The 20,000-nt window shown below is 42.8% G+C and overlaps 3 protein-coding genes across 19 annotated transcripts in view; 2 read left to right on the top strand and 1 right to left on the bottom strand.

The window, feature by feature from the left end:
• The window catches only part of zgc:152830 (leucyl aminopeptidase family protein), a 7,900-nt gene extending 4,637 nt beyond the window's left edge, over positions 1 to 3,263 (top strand). The window contains exons 10-16 of the mRNA XM_017467569.3: positions 1 to 102; positions 654 to 729; positions 1,016 to 1,134; positions 2,006 to 2,089; positions 2,419 to 2,476; positions 2,568 to 2,749; positions 2,847 to 3,263. The exon at positions 1 to 102 is cut by the window's left edge and continues 3 nt beyond it. Of these exons, the coding sequence (XP_017323058.1) occupies positions 1 to 102; positions 654 to 729; positions 1,016 to 1,134; positions 2,006 to 2,089; positions 2,419 to 2,476; positions 2,568 to 2,749; positions 2,847 to 2,978 (753 nt within the window). The 3' untranslated portion in view covers positions 2,979 to 3,263. The remainder of the gene's footprint in view (positions 103 to 653; positions 730 to 1,015; positions 1,135 to 2,005; positions 2,090 to 2,418; positions 2,477 to 2,567; positions 2,750 to 2,846) is intronic.
• A 123-nt stretch (positions 3,264 to 3,386) lies between these two features.
• Positions 3,387 to 9,562, bottom strand: LOC108265344 (E3 ubiquitin/ISG15 ligase TRIM25). The gene is made up of 6 exons (XM_017467567.3): positions 8,843 to 9,562; positions 7,508 to 7,603; positions 6,050 to 6,283; positions 5,766 to 5,913; positions 5,620 to 5,670; positions 3,387 to 4,369 (listed from the first exon to the last, which is right to left on the bottom strand). Exons 1-6 carry the CDS (start codon positions 9,419 to 9,421, stop codon positions 3,831 to 3,833), a joined length of 1,647 nt encoding a protein of 548 aa, XP_017323056.1. The 5' UTR covers positions 9,422 to 9,562; the 3' UTR covers positions 3,387 to 3,830.
• A 2,942-nt stretch (positions 9,563 to 12,504) lies between these two features.
• The window catches only part of aak1a (AP2 associated kinase 1a), a 40,579-nt gene continuing 33,083 nt past the window's right edge, over positions 12,505 to 20,000 (top strand). For 16 of the 17 annotated variants that reach the window (XM_047155408.2, XM_047155409.2, XM_047155410.2 and 13 more), the window contains exon 1: positions 12,505 to 13,552. In XM_047155408.2, the coding sequence (XP_047011364.2) occupies positions 13,387 to 13,552 (166 nt within the window). In that variant the 5' untranslated portion in view covers positions 12,505 to 13,386. The remainder of the gene's footprint in view (positions 13,553 to 20,000) is intronic. The other variant, XM_053680094.1, reaches the window with a different exon arrangement.

The raw sequence follows: 20,000 nt of genomic DNA on the forward strand, positions 1-20,000 counted from the left end.
ATCACCTATGACACCGGTGGAGCTGACATCAAGGCTGGAGGTTTCATGGCTGGCATGCACAGGGATAAATGTGGATCTGCTGCTGTAGCTGGCTTCTTCCAGGTGTGTGTGTGAGGGGGTTTAATAGCAGTTTATTCCTGCAAAAACGTAAGCGAGGACAGGGACTAACTTGTCTCACACAACATTAAATGTTACTATAAACACATAAAGGAAGTTTTGTTCTGAGGCAAATTGCTGTTCTATAAGCGGAATAAAACACTTGGGGTGTGTACCGTTATTACAAAACGACGAACTTCAATACGGTAACACTTCGAGTGGGAGTCACGTCACACGACACGTCTTTGATTATTTCCTATAACATTACGCCCCCGAGGGTTTTATTCCTTACTTATTACTGCTCACACCGCTACTCAATTTAATTATGCAGTTAATATAATAATAATTATTATTAAATTGTATTAAAGTAATTAATAAAACTAAGTATTATGTAATTATTGATAGGCTAGCGAGACGACAGTGATGAGTTATGATGAATGAAAGCGTATAAAACCTCTGTCGCTATCGGCGTCCTTATATCTGAAAAACAGCTGGGAGTTGAGGAGTTTTTCACCTCTGTGTTGAGTTAATCTCTGCTTCTTTCCTTTCTGTCTCAGATTCTGGCCAGGCTGAAGCCCAAACAGCTGAAGGTTGTAGGTTCCATGGCGATGGTGCGCAACAGCGTGGGCTCAGGTGGGGGATCTCTTACCCAGGCTGGTGTAGATCAGTGTGGTGGTGGGGGGGGTGCTGTTTCAACACTTTCCTTATACAGTTAGCACGTCTGTCTGTCTGTCTGTCTGTCTGTCTGTCTTAGCATGTTTGCCTCGCACCTCCGGGGTTGGGGGTCGAATCCCACCTCTGCCCTGTGTGGGCGGAGTTTGGTTTCCTACAAGTACTCCAGTTTCCTCCCCAGTACAAAAACATGCATTGTAGGATGATGTGACATTTCTAAAGTGTGTGTGTTTGTGTTTGCTTGCAGACTGCTACGTGGCTGACGAGCTGATCGTATCTCGAGCTGGTCGCAGAGTGCGTGTTGGCAACACTGATGCTGAGGGACGCATGGTCATGGTGGACCTGCTCTGTGAGATGAAAGAGAAGGTACACACACACGCACGCACGCACACGCACGCACGCAGTAATCCAGCTGTTGATTGGAGCTCGTCCTGTGTTTTAGCACCCTGCAGGTGAAAGGGTCACAAACCTCGTATTTTATTGAATTAATTAATTTATTTGCAGTTTCATTACAGCTCACTGAAAGCTATATGATGTGTAGCATCACGACCGGAGTCTAAACAGTCATGTGACTTTATCACTCCTGATCGATGTTTATCAGAGATCCGCGCTAACGCCTATCCGTGTCGTCCGTTACTCTGACCTCATCAGCACTGTGACCTCATCGCAGTACACGATGTCTCCTCGTGTCCCTCAGAAAGATTTGCCTTTACTCACCGTGTTCCTGCGCACTGCACGTCTACATCAACACCTTTAGCCTAGCGTTTGTTAAAGGGTTTTTTTGTTTGTTTGTTTTTGATGAATGTGCGGTCATGTGTATTGGTTAACGATGACACCGTTCTAATACCCAGGACCGCTATCAGGATGATCGCAGCCAAAAATAGTGGGTCAGATATCTGTGAGGAAAAGGAGAACGAATTCAATCCGATCTTGTAACTACTGGAATTAAAGTTCTTTGGTTAAAAAAAAAATATATATAATATTTATTAAAGCTTAATGTTTTATTTTTATGGGATAGGTTTTGGAATTGACTGTCCAAGTTTTAGTATCCGTATTAGAAAAGAAGAAATGGTATTGTCATGTGTACTTTTAGTTTTTATGGACTACATTCACAAAAGCCTCATCTAAAAATGTAAGCACTTAGAAGATTCAAAGTATGTTAGATAAGTAGGGGTGTGTGTGTGTGTGTGTGTGTGTGTGTGTGTGTGTGTGTGTGTGTGTTTTTTCCTTCCCTCAGGCGGTGAATGAAGTCTCTCCACATCTCTTCACCATCGCCACTCTGACCGGTCACGCCATCAGAGCCATGGGACCCAATTACTCCGTAATCTCACATACACTCTCGACACATTTAGCCGCTTTCCGCTAGCAGCGTGTACGAAACTTCACCGACGCGTCGCACAGCGTTCTTAACTTGCACGTGAAAAGGAAGAGCAAGTGCTGCTCTGTCGATCCTACACTCTTTTCTAGCACTATGGCGAGATGTTTTTATGTTTTTACGTTCCTGCGTTGATGTACACGCGCTGAGCAAAAGTGCAAAACGCTTACACTAAGCACGTATGATATATAGTGTTTGAAACCGAGTCGGTTGACAATGAAGCATGTCTGAGAGAAGTTTTTGTGTGTAAATAACACCGATCTCGGTGTGTTTAGATCATTCTGGATAACGGAGCTGCACGTCATGAAGACAACGGCCTAAAGTGGCAGAAAGGTGTGTGAGTGCAAAAAGGATTTTGAATTTAACGTGTGCCGGAACTTACTATATGCTGTTTGTACTTATATTTTGTGTGTGTGTGTGTCAGCGGGTGAGGTCCTGGGCGACATGTTCGAAGTGTCCACTATCCGTAGGGAGGATTACGAGTTCCATAAAGGGAAGTCTGAGTATGAGGACATCCTGCAGTGTAACAACTTGCCCTCCTCTGCCACGCCACGTGGACACCAGACTCCTGCAGCCTTCCTCATCATGACCTCCGGCCTGGACCAGGTGCACACACATATACACACACTAATGGTATTCCGAGTATCACGTTCCCCATGCTTAAACAAAATCACACGAGTCTTGTTCTCTCTCTCTTATTCAGCATGGACTGGACTCTGAGAAGCCTCTCCCCTACTCCCACATTGACATCGCTGGTTCCAGTGGTCCTTTCCCAGGAGTCCCCACTGGTGCCCCTCTTCTCGCCATGGCAACCAAATACGTTCTCCAGAACTGACGTGCCTCCTGTGAGAACTGACCCACATTTTCACTGATTGAAAACCAAAACCATTACATAATCCGATTTTATATCAATTGGTCTATTATATAATAATAATAATAATAATAATAATAATAATAATAATAATAATAATAATCAGACAATCCTGGGTTATTCTACAAGTGAAAAGAGAAACGGTTCCAGATTTGGCAGCTCGTTTGTGGGAAAGCGTTATGTGACGGTTCTTGTATCGATTATTCCTGTCTATATATAATTTACTCAGAATAAATCTACCTATCCGTCCGTGGCTTCGTCTTCTTCTTTCAGTGCTATCGCTCCATCCATGCACAGTCTCATCCCTCCAGACCATTCCCTGTCATCTCTAATCAAGATCCGAGCAAAAAAATACTCTGGGAGGATGACAAATTTTGACAGATCCAGCTTTATTGTGTACAAATGGCACGAAGAGGTGTCAGCTCGTCAAATCAATCTGAGTCAGCACGAAAAAAAAAAAAAAACAAGCTTGTGGTTTTTAAATGTAGAAATTCTGAAGCTTGATTTAGTAGCAAGTCCATACAGAACTGAAGGAACCTTTGGAATTAAAGTAGATGGGCAGTATGGGGTAGTTGGGTATTATGGGGTAGTTGGGTATTATGAAATGAGGAACAGTTTTAGTAAAGTGCAGGCATGATTACAAAATAAAATGAACCGTATAATTCTTATATACATACTGTATATGCACATCATGATGTACACGGTGCAATATTTAATCGAATTTAAAATACACATTGAATTATGCATCATTTTATGACAGGCAATTTATCAGACACTACACAATTTAGGCAAGCACATAATGGACACGTCGGGCTTTTACAGATTAGGACCACATATTCGAAAATAGTTATTATAACCATAAATCTGAAAGCCAGCATAGAGGGGCTGAGTGAATGTGGTTTGGACCCTGTGGAGAAGAGTCACGGTGTCCGAGACACTGTAGAAGGACAGTGTTCCTGCCTTGTGATCCAGATACACTCCTATTCTGGAGGAGAATGACTCTACAGGGACCTCGATGCTCTTGTTATTGTGTCGGAAGAAGTAATTCGACTTAAAACAAGTGAAACACCAGGACTTGTCGTTTTGCTCGAAGCTAGACTCGTTGCTCTGGCCTTTCCTGCTGACGCTTTTATAAGCGACCGCAATTGTAGAATTGCACTGGCTAACCTGCTCGACCTCCCAGTAACAACGCCCCGAGAGAGCCTCTTTACACAGAACTTGCTGTATCATGTCAAATCTCTCGGGATGAGCAGGAGCGTTTTGAGCCTGACGAGTCACGGTCACTTTTCTGTTCTCCTCAGACAGACGGAGCCGATGGTGTGCCGTGTTTGGATCCAGAGTCAGCTGACAGAAATCTGTTTCGGGGGGGGGGATAAGTTTAAAAAAGTTATGACAACTATTTTAAAAGATTAGAATGAAAGGTAAAAGATAACCGAAGCCACCGGGTCATCCCTAGTAGTGTGCTCCAGGGCTCTGCCTCCATTGTGTACGAACACCAGTGGCTCCCGGGGTGGTGCAAGGGAAAAGTATGCACACTATCCTTGAGAGATTATGAATTCAAATCCCAACAGACCGTGAAGCAGTTATGGACCTCTTGTTATTAGTGACCCACTCTTCATGCTTATCCAGCTGCATGCCAGAACCCTAACAATTTCTTACACTCCCAATGGCTCTGTTTAAACCTTTAGATTGACTTTTCTATGAATCTCCCAGAATTGGAAGGTACTACTGCGATACTGATGGTGGTTGATCAGTTGAACTTGCTAGTTTATTCCATTTACAGGTCTCCCCCCCAGCATATCGAACAGCGGTGGCCATATTCCACCAGCCCCCCTGTCATTCTGTGTCTATCTTCCCCAGAGTACTATTGCCCGTGGTTTTCTGTGACCTGCAAGAATCCCACTTTTATGATGGGCTGAATTTGAATTTGTGTGCACTCTCCTTAATAGCTCCATTACCTGGTAGACTGAGAGGGTTTCGGTCCAGAGGAGTGGCCATGGGTTCTTGTCAGGGATGTGCTAGAACCCCAACTCAAATTTGGCAAAGTAGTTCCTGCTTGCCCAACCACGTGGCGCCCGTGGCTCAGGTGGTAGAGCGGGTTGTCTACTAATCGTAGGGTTGGCGGTTAGATTCCCAGCCCATGTGACTCCACATACCGGAGTATCCTTGGGCAAGACACTGAACCCCAAGTTGCTCCCGATGGCAAGTTAGCACCTTGCATGGCAGCTCTGCTACCATTGGTGTGAGTGTGAATGGGTGAATGAGACACGGTGTAAAGCGCTTTGGATAAACGCGCTGTATAAGTGCAGACCATTTACATCACTTTCTACTAAGGCAAGATCATTTGCATTCTCCCTGACACATAGGGACAATTTCGAGTAGACAGTCCACCTTTCATGTCTTTTTTTTTGGGCAGTAGGAGGAAACCAGAGAATTTAACTGGGGACCCTGGAACTGTGAGGTGGCAATGAAATCAAGTTCCACTATGCAAATGGAGTATGCTGTATAAAATGTCATTACTATGTCTATTTACCAGTCATGCATGTGATTGTACTAGGATTAATTAAAAAAAAATTCATGATAATCGCGAGAATGTGATACTCACATTTCATAAAGTCTTCTCTGGTCTTTGGCTCAGCCAACGATGCACTGTGGCCTATTAAAAAAAAATTTTTAAAAACAAGACAAAAACTTTCAATTTTCATCCTTTAACTTTCTTTAACACAAACTCCTTCGCATAATCCATTCTACCTCCAGATTTGAGTAATTGCAGTTTATCGAACTTTTCCACTTGTTCCGTCACTCCAGACACGGCTTTCCTCAGTTCCTCAGTGGAAAATTGAGGTCTGATCATAAACTTGGGTAATTCTGCTAGAGGGACACAGAAAGACTGGAAACTCTGCAGAGAGATTAAAAACAAACACACACATGGAGTGAGACGATGCCTTTTTCGAGCCCGAGCACAGGTTGCCTAATCGAGATACCATTATCAGAGCTGCCCCTTGGTTAGATGGTCAGAAAGTCTGTCATTTTACCTGGAGGAAATGGATGTGGTCATCTGTCTGTGAAAGCTTCTCCAGCTCACCATCTCTCTTCCTCAGATCAGCAAGCTCCTTCTCCAGGTTTTCTATAAGTCCCTCAACTAGCGTCAATTCAGCTTTCTCCTGAGCCTGGATCAGTTCCTTCACCTCCGAGCGTCTTTTCTCAATGGACTGAATTAGATCAGTCAAGAGCCTCTCGCTTTCTTTAACAGCAGCCTGTGCAGAGAGCTGTTAAGAGACAACATGTCTAGTTATAGTGTCCTTAAACTCTGGAATGTTATTGTTATAAAACGTAGGGAGGGTGAATCCAAGCCATTAGTTGATCCTGTTCTTCAAAGTGGAGCTTTGTGGGTTTCAAACTCTGGACAACTAGAGGAAGAATCAAAAAGAAGCTAGGCACAATCTAGACGCCTTCAACTGTAAATTATGTCCATGTGTATGTTTGAGTGTTCTTTGAAATGGACTGGACCATTGGACCACAACCACTAAGCACATCCATGGACTGGACCATTGATATACTAGCCCTATTTCAGACACCATATCCTTTTGGTGGAACCAGAACTGATTTGCACAGCAGACATTCTCTAGCCATGGTGTGGCGGTGTGCATATTCTGACACCGCCACTAGCTCTGTAGAACTGGACCTGTAAAAGACACGTGCAGGGTGGTGTTTACTATTGCTAAATGCAAATGTTATTATGTTTCATACTTGATTTATCCGTACACTTGCAAACACCACAATCATATTTCTGGTGTTAAAAAGCAGCTGTTCCCTTCAAAGTCAAATATTTTCAAGGGCCCTTTGACGGACACATCGAGACCCCTTCGACTCTTCAGATGGCTGCCGTAAGAGGTAACCCTTCGAGGTTCCTTTTGTAAGTTTCCTCAGTTCAGAATGTACCACACTGCCAGTGTAAATTTGGTGTCCAATGGTGGATCCATTTCTGACGTAATAACCCAGAAAGACGGCTTTTTTTTATAGTCAGGCTAATTCGCCAAGGCCATTTCTCTGACAAAAATAAATAAATAAATAAATAAATAAAGCACCACCATAGACCACAGTAACATTTTATAGGATATATTATTAGCTAGAATTATTCATTTATTCAGTGGCTCCACAGTCAATCCTGGGACCGCCGGGCTCAAGATGGGAATACACCATGAATGGGACATCAGTCCGTTAGCCTAGAAGCTACTGCGGAATATTTGTCATCAGTAAATATTATGTTCACATTCATGTTCCATTTCAAATGTGAATTTAAGGACCACTACTGTTGAACCACTGTAGCTTGCACACACTTATTAATTAGTATACTTATAATAAATGCTGATTTAAAGCACACGAGTCAGACTGAGTGGGGGTTTAATAGATGAAGCTTGCCTAGAGGACCAAATATTTTAGGATGTAATCCAGCCAGTTCCATTCCTGTTTTCTTCCCATCTAGTACTAACCCTCAGAGACTCCATATCCTGTTTCAGCTCTCGTACTTTCTTCTCTCTCTGTTGGATTCTCTGCTGGGATTCTTTCTGGATCTCCGCCAATTGCTTCTGTAGACAAAGTAGAGTAAAATCACAATACGGTATGCATTTATAGCATTTATATATACAGACACACACTCCCTGAGCACTTTATTAATATAGACACTATATTAATACTTTGTAGGACCTCCCTTTGCTCTCAAAACATCCTCAATTCTTTGTGGCATGAAATCCCCAAGATGTTGGAAATGTTCATTCGGGATTCTGGTTCATATTGATTTGATCGCATCACACAATTCCTGCAGATTTTTCAGATGCACTTTCATGCTGTGACTCTCCCGTTCTATCGCATCCCAAAGGCGCGCTATTGGATTCAGATCCCGTGACTGGAAAGAACGTTTAACTCATCGTCGTGTTCGTGATGTTATCGTGCTGGAAGTAGCCATTAGAAGATGGGTAAATTTTGGCCATGAAGGGAGGCACGTTGTCAGCAACAATACTCTAATAGGCTGTGGTGTTCAAGCGATGATTGGTATTAACGGGCCCAAAGTGTGCCAAGAAAACACCATTACACCACCTCCACCAGCCTGGACTGTTGACACAAGGCGGGTTGGGTTCATGGATTCATGCTGTTGGTGCCTAATTCTCACATCTGTGTGACTCATCAGAAATCCTGTCTTTAGCTTGTCCAGTTTTAGTCATCCTGTGCCCATTGCAGCCTCAGATTTCTGTTCCTGGCTGACAGGAGTGGAACCCGACATGGTCTTCTGCCGTTGTAGCCCATCCGCCTCAAGGTCCGACGTGTTGTGCATTCGGAGATGCTTTTCTGCTTACCACAATTGTACAGAGTGGTTATCTGACTTGCTGTCAGCACAAACCAGTCTGGCCGTTCTCCGTCGGACCTCTCTCAGCAAGGCGTTTCTGTCCTCAGAACTGCTGCTTACTGGATGTGTTTTCTTTATTGCACCGTTTTGAGTAAACTCTAGAGACTGTTGTGTGTGAAAATTCCAGAAGATCAGCAGTTATAGAAATACTCAGACCAGGCTGTCTGGCACCAACAATCACGCCACGGTCAGAATCACCTGAGATCACGTTTTTTCCTCACTCGTTGATGTGAACATTAGCCGTAGCTGCTGATCCGTATCTGCATGATTTTATGCACTGCACTGCTGCCAAATGATTGGCCGATTAGATAACTACACGAATGTTTAGGTGTACGGGTGTTCCTGATAATGTGCACAGTGAGTGTGTGTATGTGTATATGTGTATATTACAGTACTATGTAACATTTAAACATTCGATTGTTACCTGTCTTTCAGCTCTTTCTGCTGTAGGTAAGACTGTCTTATGACCACTATGTTCATCAATTACACACAAGCAACAAATTAACTTCTGATCGGTGTGACAAAAAATCTCCAGGAGCTTGCCATGCCGAGAGCAGATCTTCTCCTGGAGATTCACGGAGGCCTCGACCAGTCTGTGCTTCTTTAACGCAGGACTGTCGTAGTGAGTCTGAATGTGAGCTTCGCAATACGAGGCCAGGCACACCATGCAGGACTTGACGGCTTTGTGCTTTTTCTCAGTGCAGACGTCACACTCTACTTCTCCAGGTTGAGCATAAGAGACCGCAACACAAGCTGCTTGAAGTCTCGTCTTCCTCGGTGCCTCAACCAGTTCAGCCAGTATGGTGTTTTTCTTGAGAGCAGGCCTCGGAGTGAACGTCTCTCTGCACTGGGGACAAACGTAGAGTCCTTTTTGATCCCACCAGCCATTGATACATTTCAGACAATAACTGTGTCCACATGGAATCGTCACTGGGTCCATCAGGAGATCCAGGCAGACCGGACAGCAGAACGGGTCCTGCACTGTTAGAACAGCTTCCGCCATTTTACTGCACTCGCAGAGACGGAACAAGACGTGTGAATAAAGTGAGCTGCTTTTACTTTTGCTTCTTTATCTATGGGAAAGCTGATTCTGTAGGAGTGTCTTGTTACACACCTATAACTGTGGGTGGAAGAACCGCACAATGAGTCACACACAAAAATCTAAATTGGTTGTCATGCTCTTGAAAAGTATAGTTGTGCCATGAAAGCACAAACCTTTCTTCTTTCACAAATGATTGAATGGTGTAAAACAGCAATAATACAAATCCTAACCCTCAAATCACTGTGAATCCAGTCATTCTTTACATAACCGATTTACAAAGCGACTGAGATAAACCTAAGAGGAAAAATCACATACTTTTTACATGAGGTCACATGTTTTCCACATGGGATTATGTGAGTATTACGGGATTACATGTGGAAAACGCGTGAAAGTGCATGTCAGAATGTTATGCCCTGAAATAGCAATATGACCTTGTGCGAGGTAATATACTGTATGATAAATAAAGCCACGTGTGCAAATAATCACGTGAAAATAAACGAATCGTGTGACGAAGATCGGATGTGAATATAAATGAGAAATGTTTCATCGGGGGTGAGAATATATGACTCGTGTGAAGAAATTCACGTGAAAATAAATTGAATTGGGTTGAAAATCATATGTAGAAATTCACGTGTCAGTAAATGAATCGTGTGAAGAAAATCCCGTGAAAATCAATCAATCGTGTGAAGAATATCACGTGGGGAGAAAATCACATGAAAAACAGAATCCTGTGAAGAAAATCACGCGTAAATAAATAAATCGTGTGAAGAAAATCACGTGAAAATAAATAAATCGTGTGAAGAAAATCACGTGAAAATAAATAAATCGTGTGAAGAAAGTCACGTGGGGAGAAAAAAATCACATAAAAAACAGAATCCTGTCAAGGAAATCACATGTAAATAAATAAATCGTGTGAAGAAAATCCCGTGAAAATAAATAAATCGTGTGAAGAAAGTCACGTGGGGAGAAAATCACATGAAAAACAGAATCCTGTGAAGAAAATCACGTGAAAATAAATGAGCTGTGTGATGAAAATCATGTGAAAATAGACGAGTCATGTTAAGTAAATCATGTGAAAATACATTAATCATATGTAGGTGCTCACGTGAAATTAAATTAAACATATGTAGAAACTCGTGAAAAGAAATGAATTGTATGAAGAAAATCACGTGAAAACAAACGAATCATATGAAAAAACTCACGTGAAAATAAACCAATCATATCAAGAAACTCATGTGAAAATAAATTAATTATATGAAGAAACTCACGTGAAAATAAACCAATCATATGAAGAAACTCACGTGAAAACAACGAATCGTATGAAGAAACTCACGTGAAAACAACGAATCGTATGAAGAAACTCACGTGAAAACAACGAATCGTATGAAGAAACTCACGTGAAAACAACGAATCGTATGAAGAAACTCACGTGAAAACAACGAATCGTATGAAGAAACTCACGTGAAAATAACGAATCGTATGAAGAAACTCACGTGAAAATAAACCAATCGTATGAAGAAACTCACGTGAAAATAACCCAATCGTATGAAGAAGCTCACGTGAAAATAACCCAATCGTATGAAGAAGCTCACGTGAAAATAAATTAATCGTATGAAGAAGCTCACGTGAAAATAAACCAATCATATCAAGAAACTCACGTGAAAATAAACCAATAATATCAAGAAACCCACGTGAAAATAATTTAATTGTATGAAGAAACTCACGTGAAAATAAACTAATCATATGAAGAACCTCACGTGAAAATAAACGAATCATATGAAGAAATTCACGTGTAAATAAATTAAACGTGTGAAGAAAATCACATGAAAATAACGTATATAAAAACGCGCACTATGTGAAAATCCACATGCAAAAATGTGCACAAAATGAAATATGGAGTGAGCCTGGGAGGTGGAGCTGCTCGGGGTAACGAAAGCTCTTTTGTTCTTCTCTGTGTTTGTGGAAAACTGTAGTTTTTTGCCACTCTGTAAACATGTTCTAGTATTTCCAGATATTCTGACAAATGAGTTACTCACATAGAACGGGTGGTGTACAGTCCAGACTTTACTGCTATGTCCTATCTGACCTATGTAAGGAATAAAACACTTGGAAAGTAAAAAGAACATAAAACAATGCCAAGGATTATTCAAAGTGGGTCGCATTCGCAAAAAGGTTAAGAACCGCTGCACTACAGAAGAGTACCACTAGACTACGTCTAGGGGGCAGCATTGGTACATTTTTGATGTAACATACCATCTATCCATCCATCCATCTTCTATACCGCTTATCCTTTTCAGGGTCACGGGGAACCTGGAGCCTATCCCAGGGAGCATCGGGCACACCCTGGACGTGGTGCCAATCCATCGCATCCGTACACACATTCACACACACTGTGGACACTTTGGATACGCCAATCAGCCTACCGTGCATCATTTTGGACTGGGGGAGGAAACCAGAGTACCCAGAGGAAACCCCCGCAGAACAGGGAGAACACACAAACTCCGCACACACAGGGCAGCGTCAGGAATCAAACCCCTGACCCTGGAGCTGGAGCTGTGAGGCGAACATGTGCCCAATCTTCTCAATTCTAATCTTCTACAATTCTATTCGCTATTATGATCTATTATGATTACTACTACTGTAACAACTCCCTCATTGCGACACATCGTAATTCTATTTCATTCGAATAAAGTTCTATTCCAGTCTGTCGTTATTAAACTCTATGATATTCTGACAGTGCTCTGTTCTGCTCTGTCCTGATAAAACTGTTGTATTCTGCTCAGTTCAGTTCTGTACCTCTTGGTGTGATATGCAAATGAGATGCAAATAAGTACGGGTTATTTTCTGACGTCATCCCTCGACTTCTAGCGACGTTTTCTGAGCATGCGCTCTCTGCCGTGACGTCTCTCTCTCTCTCTCTCTCCCTCTCCCTCTCTCTCTCTCTCTCACACACAGACACACACACACACACACATACACAAGTCGCTGACGTCAAAGTCAAGTGAAACTACAGCTCCCAGAAGTCTGTGCGTTCCTGTGTACGTTAGCAGTCCCCCGGACTGTAGGTGAATGAAGGAGCATGTTTATGGCTGCAGCAGTATGTTGTTGTGGTTGTTTGTTTGTGTTGCGGTGTGAACACTAACACGACGGGTTTGTTATTTATTTATTTATTTATTTCCGAATCGGGATCAGAGGAAGGGAATTAAACCGATTATTTTCGCACCGTTTCCTGGAACGAGTCGAAGTGATCCCCCCCCAATCATCATAATCTTTTTCTCATCGTCATAATTGACCGATATTTCTGAATGATTGATTTTGTTTGTGCAGGAGCGCGCGGGGCAGTACTGGATGTTACTAAGTAACGGATTATTAATGCGCGTGAACGTTAGACGCGTTACATTTGCGTCATTTGGCTGAGCAGAGTGTTTGGGTTACAGTTGAGCTGTGACCTCCATCAACACTCTCTGCGGCTTTATTCAGTTTTAGACTAAGTGTTGAGACATTGCATGGCGTGTTTGGTGTTGGGACACACAGCTGACACGGACACACGGCCATTTGCCGGATGTTTTGGCTTTTTTCCTGCGGCTTTAAGAGCTAAACCGGCTGGGTCACGTTAGCCATGTTTCTGCCTGTGACTCACCCAGAATACTAGCGATAACATTACTTCATTTCTTTTTCTAGACGGGTCTCTTTTTTTTCTTTCTTTCCTCACCATGGTCTTACGATAAATCTATTTATATAAATATTTTAGCCTTGTGAAAAAGGTTTGTTTATTAGTTTGTTTTTAATGAGATTCTCCGCTCCTCTAAGTTCCACTGCAGTAGCACTTGGTTACTGAAAGCTGAAGCTCCACGGACTCTTTTATTTCATGGTTCCTGAGTGACAGCTGGAGATTTTGGATCACTGTGGAAGACAGAAGAACGACAATGAAGAAGTTTTTCGACAGCCGAAGGGAAGCGGTGAGTTCCGGGCCCGGTTCGGGAGGCGCCGGGGCCGGAGGTGGCGCAGGAACCGGAGGAGGAGGCGCCTTCATCGGCCGCGTTTTCAGCATTGGCCGCTACCAGGTTACCGTGGAGGAAACCGTGGCTGAAGGTGAACTAACATACACACCTCTCTTTCTTTGGCTATCTCTCTGTCTGTCTGTCTGTCTATCTATCCCCTTTCTTTTCCTATCTTTCATCCCTCAATTTTCTTTCCTTCCCTCATTTGTTTTCTTTTCCCCATCTCTCTTTTCTTTTCCTTCACTTCCCTTTGTTTTCCTCTCTCCTTTACTTTTCCTTCACTTCCCTTTGTTTTCCTCTCTCCTTTACTTTTCCTTCACTTCCCTTTGTTTTCCTCTCTTCTTTTTCTCACTTCCCTTTCTTTTCCTTCACTTACCTTTCTTTCCCTCTTTCTCTCTCTTCCTTTCCTTCACTTCCTTTTCTTTTCCTTCACTTCCCTTTCTTTTCCTCTGTCTCCTTTCCTTTCCTTCACTTCCTTTTCTTTTCCTCTTTTGCCTTTCCTTCACTTCCCTTTCTTTTCCTTCACTTCCCTTTCTTTTCCTTCACTTCCCTTTCTTTTCCTCTCTCTTTTCCTTCACTTCCCTTTCTTTCCCTCTCTTCCCTTTCTTTCCCTCTCTTTCCTTTCTTTTCCTTCACTTCCCTTTCTTTCCCTCTCTCTCCGTTACTTTTCCTTCACTTCCCTTTGTTTTCCTCTCTTCTTTTTCTCACTTCCCTTTCTTTTCCTTCACTTACCTTTCTTTCCCCCTCTCCCTTTCCTTCACTTCCCTTTCTTTTCCTCTGTCTCCTTTCTTTTCCTTCACTTCCCTTTCTTTTCCTCTCTCTCCTTTCCTTTCCTTCACTTCCTTTTCTTTCCCTCTTTCGCCTTTCCTTCACTTCCCTTTCTTTTCCTTCACTTCCCTTTCTTTTCCTCTCCCCTTTCCTTTCCTTCACTCACCTTTCTTTCCCTCTCTCTCCTTTCCTTTCCTTCACTTCCCTTTCTTTTCCTCACTTCCGTTGACTTTTTCTCCCTCTCCACTCATTCCCTCAACTCCCTTTCACTTCCTTCCCTTTCATCCCTTCTTCTTTTCCAGTTCCCTTCCCCTTTTCTTTTCTTCTTTCTTGTTCGTCACTTAATAGTTGGTTAAACCAGTGTTGCCCCAAATTCATGCCCTGCTTAAGAGAAGCGGTAGTGTTTTTCTTCACATGTTTATAAGTGTCTTCATTTTCACTATACAGACAGAGTATTATTATTATTATTATTATTATTATTAAATTATATACAATATAATATATTGTTGCATTTACAATAAACATTACAATAGATTAAATTCGCTCTAAACCTGTTAATTATTACTGAAATCTTTCAGCGCAGTAATGATCACGGCAAGGTTTTTCTTCCTGCATTCGTTTCAGAAACCTGAAAATCTCACTGAAACGTGTGACGACCTTGTGTTACTGCATCACAAAATACAAGAGCCAATCATGCTCCCGTATGCAAATGTCATGCAGATTTGCATATCGGCAGATCGTTGACCGATGATGTTTTTGTGGACGATTAAAACACTCTGGGACGTGCCGTCAGAGGAAAATAATCAACTTCGGAGTAGTAACGTCGCCTCTGCTTCACTTTGCGTTCGTCTCGCCATTCCGTCACGGATCATTTTCCGATAACAGCACGCCCCTAAGTGTTTTACATCTCTCGTATTACGCGTTCAATTCACCGTCATTGACTTGCATTGACATGTAGTGATCTCATGAGGCCCCGTTCACACCTGGTATTAACGTGCGTCCTGGGTGATCGGATTGTGAGTCCAGGTGAGAGCGGGGTCAAATGCAGTATGTCTCGAAGAAGCGTTGTGATCGGATCACTCAAACCACATTCAGGGGAGATCTGGGACGCGGATTTCCACTTCACGTGTTTCTCGACAGCAACCGAAGGACCAACTAGCCGGAAACTACGTAATCGTATGTAATCAATACCTCCGAGCTGCACTTCTAATCTGCAAACATAGCATTCGGCGAGGTCTTGTGACTTTTCAGATCTGTAGAAGTGTACTTTGTTCTGAAACGGGGACTTAAATTGCTACGGCGCTGTATAATCTCCTCGGCTCGGTCTGCTTTCACGAGGCGACGTATCAAAGCGTGAAAAAAAGAAAGTGTTTATACAGGTCACATGTGAGTAAACTGTCCGTTCATTGGTCAGCGCGCGCATGTTTACGTTCCAGGGTTCGGCTCCTAGACGACAGACAGCAGCTCTGTGAGCTTTACTTTATTGTGGCTGCTTTACCTGGCGCACACGCCTCAGCTTTAGCTTTTGATGTTGATTCGTTAGCGTGATGAATAACTCTGTCAGCCATACTACAGTGTGTCAGCTTGGACTGTTGACCTCGTTTCACAGAAAGTGGCGTGAGTCATCTCCTTGTGATACTCCTGTGAGCAAACAGCGCTTTGTGTAAAAATCTCGTAACGTCGTTCCGGGGAAGCAGCTGAGAGCCGAACGTTAATCTCATCACGTGCTTCCTATCTTTTATTTAGGATTCTAACGAGTCCAACACTCCGAGGTGTTCTGTGATGGAGTCGTTGCTATAGAAATGGGGAAACGAACACGTCGATATAAACCCGTGATTTGAATTGCAGACGGAAATAACGTCCGAACTGTTATAGGAAATCACGGCAATTTTCCGACCAATCGGATTCGAGAATCCGGCAGCTCTTGTGAACAGTAAAATGAAGTGTCGTGTTGCGAGGCAGGATGGATGTTCACCGTGGAGCCATTTTGCTCGCTGATAGGAAACGGGACGCGACTGCGTTTCGTGCGTTCCTTCATGGTACGGCGTGTTACGCCGAGGTCAGGATGCCTGAGACATGACGCTCTTTAAATAGCGGTTTAATCATGAGCCGGTGGGAGTAACCGGGCCCCGTGACCTGAGAGCAAGATGATCTACGGTCCAGCCTTGTTTTTATAGCACCAGCTGGAATCCCTGTAGTTCATCCTTTTATACCCCTACCCACATTGCCCTTATGACCTCCTTATTGAATTCTACAGGCTATCTATAGTCATTACTATGTTCGCGACGGTTTTATTACACGCGTCGGTCTCTTTCTTTCTTTCTTTCTTTCTTTCTTTCTTTTCTTTTCTTTTCTTTTCAGCACGAATGCACACACAGGATGTAGGAGACCTCCTTTCCCGTATCTATTTAAAGGCTTTTGCGATAACGCGATCACACAGGAAGTGATGTCGCCCAAGGCAGTTTTGAGTTTGTGGAGTTATCATTGCATTTCAGGGCACAAGATACTCAAACGTCCTGAGCAAGCAGCGCTAGAAAATCTTAAAAAGTTTAAAAACGGTTCGAAACGACAATTTTTCGTTCGAACGGTCATCAGTTCAATAATAAAGCGATTATGGGTTTTTTTTCTTTTCTTTAGTTTTAAGTACGAAATGTTGCCTGACTTCTTGTTTTGTTTTTTTGTTTTTTTTTTAAATAAAAAGTAGGCCGTGGAAATCCCTGAGCATGTAAGAGTATATCTGTAAGACTTGATGCCTTGATCTGATCTGTAAGACTTGTTTTTTTATCTGATTCGTGCGGCTGAGACGGTTCTTGATGTAGGTATGACTCATAACCGCTCTTTCTTCTCAATGCCTATTGGCTCTCGATAAATAAAAAAAACCCCTCATCATTAAAAGCACCGATTGTGACGCTGTATTTGCTCCGCAGCTTGCCTTCTTTACGAGGAGACCGAGGCTGCGAACTTCCACGTAATAGTTGTAACAATCACGATATCCCTTTTCCAAGGTATCGTGGATACCATGATATCTTTTTGTTAAATTTCATTTTAATTTTGTTATAATTTCAGACTTTTATCTGGGAAATCGTAAACCGTCAAAAAGTGTTGCGTATTTTTATTCATTGGTTTTGTTATTATTTATTTATTTTTTTAAAACCTAAAAACGTACAAATTAATTTAAATTTGTCGACGTCAAATAATAATAATAATAATAAAAAAAGCATTTTATTTGACGCTGCTGTTTTGCTGGCAGGTTGCTCGCGAGCCGGTACATCGTGGTTTCCATCCCGTGTGTTCAAGACGACAAAATCGTCACTTCCGGGGAAACTGGAGCGAAGTATCGAGACAAATGGACGTTGTTGGAACCGGGTGTCTATCGATATAATAAACGACTGGTGCTTCAGAGCGTGCAGATGAAACATTATCACGTTAAAGCTCGTGTTATCTTGCGATCGGAGCCGGATGCCTGATGTTTGGGAACGGAGGTGATTACACCAAATCGCTTCGATGACGGACTTTGAGTCTTTTGCTCAGCCATTTTTACTTTTCTGAGCCAACTAACCAATCGCAATCGCAGAGGGAAAGTCACATGACTTTTTTTTTTTTTTTTTTTTTTTTTTGATGCATCACGTCTTCTTATCTAATACGAAAAAAATTATTCTTTTTTTTAATGCGTGTTTTGGAGATTTTATTCGCACCTGGTGTTTCCATCCAGCGGGTTTTATTTATTTATTTATTTATTTTTAAATGTGAGATCCTAAAATTCACATCAAAAAGAATTTTTTTTTTTTTTTTGTCCTATCGATTTTTTTTTTTTTTTTCCTAACTTGACCTCACTGGTAGTAGCTAGATTGCAGCTGCTAGCTATAGAGACCGCGTGACACGAGTGGCCAGGTTAAACGGTACATCGGTGCACCTTTAATCGCACGCATCCCGGCTCCGGTTGCGTCTCGCGTCCTCATTATTCCTGCGTGCTTTGCGCAGAACGTAAGTAGACCGTGTCTGGCTCAAACGCTACAGATCTGTAATCAAACTCCGTCTCCACGATCTATCGTACATGCGTATAAGTGTCCTCTCTCTCTTATTTCTGCCTTATATACGTCTCTGTCCTTGCCTCTTTGCCCGAGGCCTACTTTCCCTCCTGTATTTAAAGACGTTTGTAGTGGTGCAGGATGGTGTCAGTGTTTACTCCGCTTCACACACCTGTCGGGGGGGGGAACCCAGCCCAGGAAGCTGAGAAAGTGCTCCGTATAGGGCGGGGAGAAAATAGATTTTTCTCGGTTCTGGAAAGTAAGCATAAAAGAAAATGAAATTAGTGAGAAATAGTAACGAAGTTGAGTTGTAAGTCGGGAGCGATGGCGTGTAGTGAACAGAATAGAGGCCTCGCGTGTAAATAATAAATGCTCAGCCATTGATTTATTCATCAGTCCAGTAGTTCATCGTGTGTCCGTGTGCTCAGCGGAGTTCATCCTCGGCTGTTTCCAGCCCCAGTCGATATCCGTAAGTTGTTCAGAATTTACGAACGGCGGCGCTGCGAGTAGCTTTGACACCCATCCAGGGTCGCAGGTTCCATCTTGTTCGTTCAAGTATTCCCAAAACATGCTGGATTTCCTACGCTAGATTTCCCCTAGACGTGAGCGCGTCTTCGTCAGAATAAACGAATCTTTTTCTTTTTCTCATTCGATTACAAAGGTGAGTCAAATGGAAAAACGTGTGAAATAAATGAGAGAATCGATACGCTTGGAACCGTGATAACATTCTCAACGGTTATCTACCGCTACATACGCACTTTTGTGACACCGGTTTGCAATAAACTATGCGAAAATCGGTAAGGTTTTCATTTGACTCATCCACGTAGTTAGGTTTTTTTTTATTTTATTTTATTTATTTTTAAAAACATCCATCCAATAAGATTCATTTAAAAAAAAAAAAAAAAAAAAAATTTCTTTCCAGAATTTACACTACAGGACGCTTACTGAGGACACGGTCCCTCCAGGTTTTTGTGACTTTTGCGATCGCGAATTTCAAAACTACCGCAGTAATTTTCACGTAAAAGTCACGTGACGTCATCACGACGCGTTCAGCCAGAGCCCTCTCCGATCGAACATGAGTGCAGCTAAAAAGGTCTCGTTTACCAACAAACGTCACTGTGAACGATCGCGCGGAACGATTTCGTCCGACCGCGACGTCGCCGATTCGAGTAGTTTTCCGCAACGGATTTTGAAAAACGACGCAGCGACGTGGCCGCAACAATCTCCAAAAAAACAACCGGACAAAAAAACCCCTTTGAAATCCTGTACAGACCGCTGGATTAAAAATATGTCATTATCAACGTTGAGAAATTTCAATAAGGAACAATTCACGAATTGTTCAAATCAACTCCTTGAACTGCTTCTAATCGAATGGAGTCGGATCGCTTTGGCGTGAAGTGACGTGGGGCGTGCCACGGCGTGCTTCATAACTTATACCGACTAATCCGTGATGAAATTCCTCGGCGGTTATTTCGACCGTGGAGTGTTCTCCATTCTTGACGATTCGTCCCTGAGCGTCTCCGCGCTCAAGCGTGCGGGAGATAGCGCTTTCCTCCGAACGGCTACGGATAGCCTGGCGAATCCGGCGTTTACTTCCGAGGCTTAGAAAATAAAAAAAAATGACTGACGAGCACAGACGAAGCCAAGAAACCCAGGAAGAGACTCGCCGGGCGTAACGAGCCGTTCGTCACAGCGATCTGATCGAAATCCGGCTCACCGGATGCCTCCGTCAGTATGACTTTC

The sequence above is a fragment of the Ictalurus punctatus genome, chromosome 5 (assembly GCF_001660625.3).
Source record: "Ictalurus punctatus breed USDA103 chromosome 5, Coco_2.0, whole genome shotgun sequence".
NCBI classification, from domain to species: domain Eukaryota; kingdom Metazoa; phylum Chordata; class Actinopteri; order Siluriformes; family Ictaluridae; genus Ictalurus; species Ictalurus punctatus.

What these genes read in the sequence shown, in the direction of transcription:
- LOC108265344 (XM_017467567.3), bottom strand. Translation starts at nt 9,421, where the DNA reads ATGGCGGAAGCTGTTCTAACAGTGCAGGACCCGTTCTGCTGTCCGGTC. An exon ending in CAGAAAGAGCTGAAAGACAG is followed by an intron (nt 7,604 to 8,842) that starts GTAACAATCGAA and finishes CTTTGTCTACAG; the next exon opens with AAGCAATTGGCGGAGATCCA. An exon ending in GCAATTACTCAAATCTGGAG is followed by an intron (nt 5,671 to 5,765) that starts GTAGAATGGATT and finishes TTTTTTTAATAG; the next exon opens with GCCACAGTGCATCGTTGGCT.